Source organism: Spinacia oleracea, chromosome 4 (assembly GCF_020520425.1).
Source record: "Spinacia oleracea cultivar Varoflay chromosome 4, BTI_SOV_V1, whole genome shotgun sequence".
In the NCBI taxonomy this organism is placed as follows: Eukaryota; Viridiplantae; Streptophyta; class Magnoliopsida; order Caryophyllales; family Amaranthaceae; genus Spinacia; species Spinacia oleracea.
In genome coordinates, this window is record NC_079490.1 from 118,319,427 (window position 1) to 118,323,029 (window position 3,603).

The 3,603-nt window shown below is 45.4% G+C and overlaps 1 protein-coding gene across 1 annotated transcript; it reads left to right on the forward strand.

Moving 5' to 3' along the window:
• Positions 1-1,309: 1,309 nt before the first annotated feature.
• LOC110785294 (uncharacterized) lies at positions 1,310-2,224 on the forward strand. Its single transcript, XM_021989732.2, has one exon. The coding sequence runs from the start codon at positions 1,310-1,312 to the stop codon at positions 2,222-2,224; it is 915 nt and encodes a 304-aa protein (XP_021845424.2).
• The last annotated feature ends 1,379 nt before the right edge of the window (positions 2,225-3,603 follow it).

A 3,603-nucleotide genomic window follows, 5' to 3' on the forward strand; every position in this document is an offset into this window, starting at 1 on the left:
TACCAAAGCAAAACAACATGATTATCGGATGGTTCTTATCTTTTTATTTTTTTTGGCAGTAATTACAAACAGAAAAAAAAGAATAAGAAACATTGCATAGCTTTTCTAGCCATATTAGCTTGACTATGAGCACGACCCACTTCATCTCTAGGACACACTCTAATAAAACAGTTACCAAAAAGACTAGCAATCTTCACTATCTCATTACAGACACAAGCTATATCAAACTGGCAGTTGGGAAGACTCCTGAATGCTTGAACAAGATTCATGTTGTAGGGGAGTAGAAATAATCTACCAGACCATTCATGTCCTATCAGACCATTCATCGCCTGGCAAACCTTCCAGCGGAGCAACCGCAAAAGGTAATTACTGAAAGCAATACAAACCCTCAGGGGACCACGCAGACCCATAGGTCTGCGAGGCAACGACCTGCTAGACGACAACAGAGATACGTCGTTAAACAAAAGGAAAAATAACAAGTACATCGCCAACGTACACGCGGCGACATGTGAATAGGCCAAAGTACTGAATAGTACGCCTATAAATACTACCATCCCCATTCATTTACGGACACGTTCAATACAAGTACAATTCTTTACCCTCTCTACTTTCTGTCTCTAGAAATACTATTTCACCTGCTGACTTAGGCATCGGAGGGGGTTTCCTCGGTTAAACCCCCGAGGTTAGCTTACGTTTTTTCTGTCTAACAGGACGTCCTCTCCAGGCAGAGCATCTACCCAGTTCTACACTCTGAACAAGTGGCGCTAGAAGGAGGGAATTTTTCAAACCTTGTCTTCTAAAAACACCCATCCTCTCACACAATGACCGAGTCAAGTGAGCCCGTAATCCAGCAAATAGAACCACCTACCTCCAGAAACAATCAAAGACCTAACGAGATACCCCTGTTCGGCATGCCTCAGATTGTTGGCTTGCCAAGAGAAGCACCTCAACCCAGAGCCATGGCAACTCCTAGCCAAGGCATCCAAATCCCAACCAGTGCCTCTTTGGCACGTCTAGGAGCCCAGTTTTCACCTAATCAGATGCGCACAGCTCTAGAAGTCCTAACTTCCCTTACTCAAACAACCCCCAGGCTCAGGTCATGAGGCCGCCTCCAGAAATTGAGGTCGAGCAAAGGAGAAAACGTCCTAGACCCCAAAACAACCCCAATGTTTGGAGGAGGAATTTATAGCAAGACAGGGAGCGGGCAGACAATCAAGGGCATGAAGCAGAAAGCATCACGCCTAGCAGAGCTCAACCCCGGGCAAGGACAGAGCAAGTACTCAGTCCAAGGCGCCACTCCACATCAGGTATGCCGAATCCCATCCGAGCTATAGTTAAGCCTGATAATTCGCCCTTTTGTGATGAAATACTTTCTGAAAGAATGGAGAAAAAAAAAATGCCCACTTGCAAGCATTCTGGAAAGACAGACCCAGTTAACCACCTCTCAGCCTTTGGCGGGCACATGATGCTGTACACCAACACAGATTATGTGTGGTGCAAAGTATTCCCCTCTACACTCGAAGGGATAGCTCAGAGCTGGTTTGAAAAAATACCTAGGGGTACTATAACCTCTTTTCGGCAATTGGTCATCCTGTTACGCACCCAGTATGTGGCTAACATTTCCAGAGAAAGGATGACAGGAGAACTTATGTCAGTCGTCCTAGGGTCGCAAGAGTCTCTGAGAGATTACATCTCCAGGTTTAACATGGAAGCATCGAATATACCCAAGTTGCAGCAAGAGGTAGCAGTTCTGGCCATGATGTCTGGTCTGCGGGATGGAGAATTTAAGAGCTATCTGGGCAGAAAGTCATTCACAACTTTAGCAGAGGTACTGGGAAAGGCAAATGAGTTCATAAAGAGTGAAGAAATCGGCAGAGCAACCTCACGCAGATTTGTGGCAAGTGAGAACAATTATAGTAGTCAGAATAAGAGGGAGCCGTATAAGAAAGAATACCCAGATAGGAGGGACAACCTGCAGCCCAAAAAAGACTGGCACGGAACGAACAGAGGCAGAGGCAGTGAATTCAAAAATGAAAGGAGAGGTAAATTCAACGAATACACTCCCCTAGTTGCATCTAGAACCCAAATCTTCGCTATCAGCCAGGAGGATGAAAAGTGGCAGAGACCACCCAAAATGTACAATAAGTACAGAGACCCAAAGAAGTATTGTGATTTCCATAGGGATCATGGCCACCTCTTGCACCCACTTGAAAGACAATATTGAGGATTTGATCCGTAGAGGATACCTAACACAGTTCAAGGCAAAAAGCTCTTATAGCAGAACATATGAGGAACAGGGATGGGGATAACAAGTTTGAAGTGATAACAAGTTTGAAGGCAAAAAGACGGACTACAAGCAGAGTAACCCAGCAGACCGGAAGAGATCAGGAGACATATTGGTCATCACAAGAGGACCAGTGTATGGGAGAACCACGCCTAGCGGTGCTAGTGTGAACGAATTCAGACATCAGTTAAATTACCACAATTCAGGCAAATGGCCTGCTCTTCCGAAAATGCCACACTGCACTTTCACAGAGGATGATTGCAAAGGCATAATTTACCCCCATGATGACCACATGGTGTTAGCCCTAAATGGTTCCAACAGGAGAATACATTGTATTCTAATAGATGGAGGCAGTTCTGCAAATATTTTGTTCTGGCCAGCCTTTGAGGAGCTACAGATTGATGACAAGCATGTTAAACCAGTCAATTACCCAGTGATTGGCTTTACAGGAGCAACGGTGATACTAGAGGGAATAGTTAGCTTACTAATGCAAATTGGGCAAGGTAAGGATATCAAGGACGTCATGGTAGACTTTATGATAGTAAAGGTGCCTGCAGCCTACAATGCCATTTTGGGCAGGCCATTCATTCGTGATGCAGGAGCCGTGGTTTCCACCTATCATCTCACGATGATGTATACGACGAACGATGGTCGTTCAGCCAAGGTCAGAGGTAGTCAGGAGTAGGCTAAGAAATGCTACCATACAGCGCTAACGAAACCGCCCAGACCACCTCCCTTGGCAGAAGAAGAGCTTCCCTAATCCCGAAAGAGAAAAAGAGCAGAACGCAAAAAAGACAAGTTGTTGAACATGGAAAACTTTGAACATCGAGAGGAGGGACTGCTGAAGCCAACACCCGCCGAAGAAACTGAGGAAATAGAGTTAGAAGAAGGGGTGGAAGACAGAACATTCCGCATTGGCACAGACATAAATCTTTCCCTCAGAGTGAACATCATTGATCTGCTGCGAGAACACGCGGACATATTTGCTTTCTCAACTGACGAAATGCCTGGAATCGACCCCAGTGTTATGGTCCATCGTTTGAACGTCAGCAAGGAAGTCAGGCCAGTAAAACAAAATAAGGGAGCTTTATCTGCGGAAAAGAATGTGGCCATTCAAGAAGAAATCAACAAGCTACTCGCAGTTAAGTTCATAGAAGAATGTGATTACCCAGAGTGGTTAGCAAATGTTGTGATGGTCAAAAAAGCGAATGGCCAATGGCGGATGTGCGTAGACTTCACAGACCTGAACAAAGCATGCCCAAAAAACTGCTACGCACTGCCCAGGATAGACCAATTGGTAGACTCCACGAGTGGACACG

Excerpts from the sequence above, each read along its gene's own strand:
- LOC110785294 (XM_021989732.2), top strand. The coding sequence starts at position 1,310 with ATGCCGAATCCCATCCGAGCTATAGTTAAGCCTGATAATTCGCCCTTT.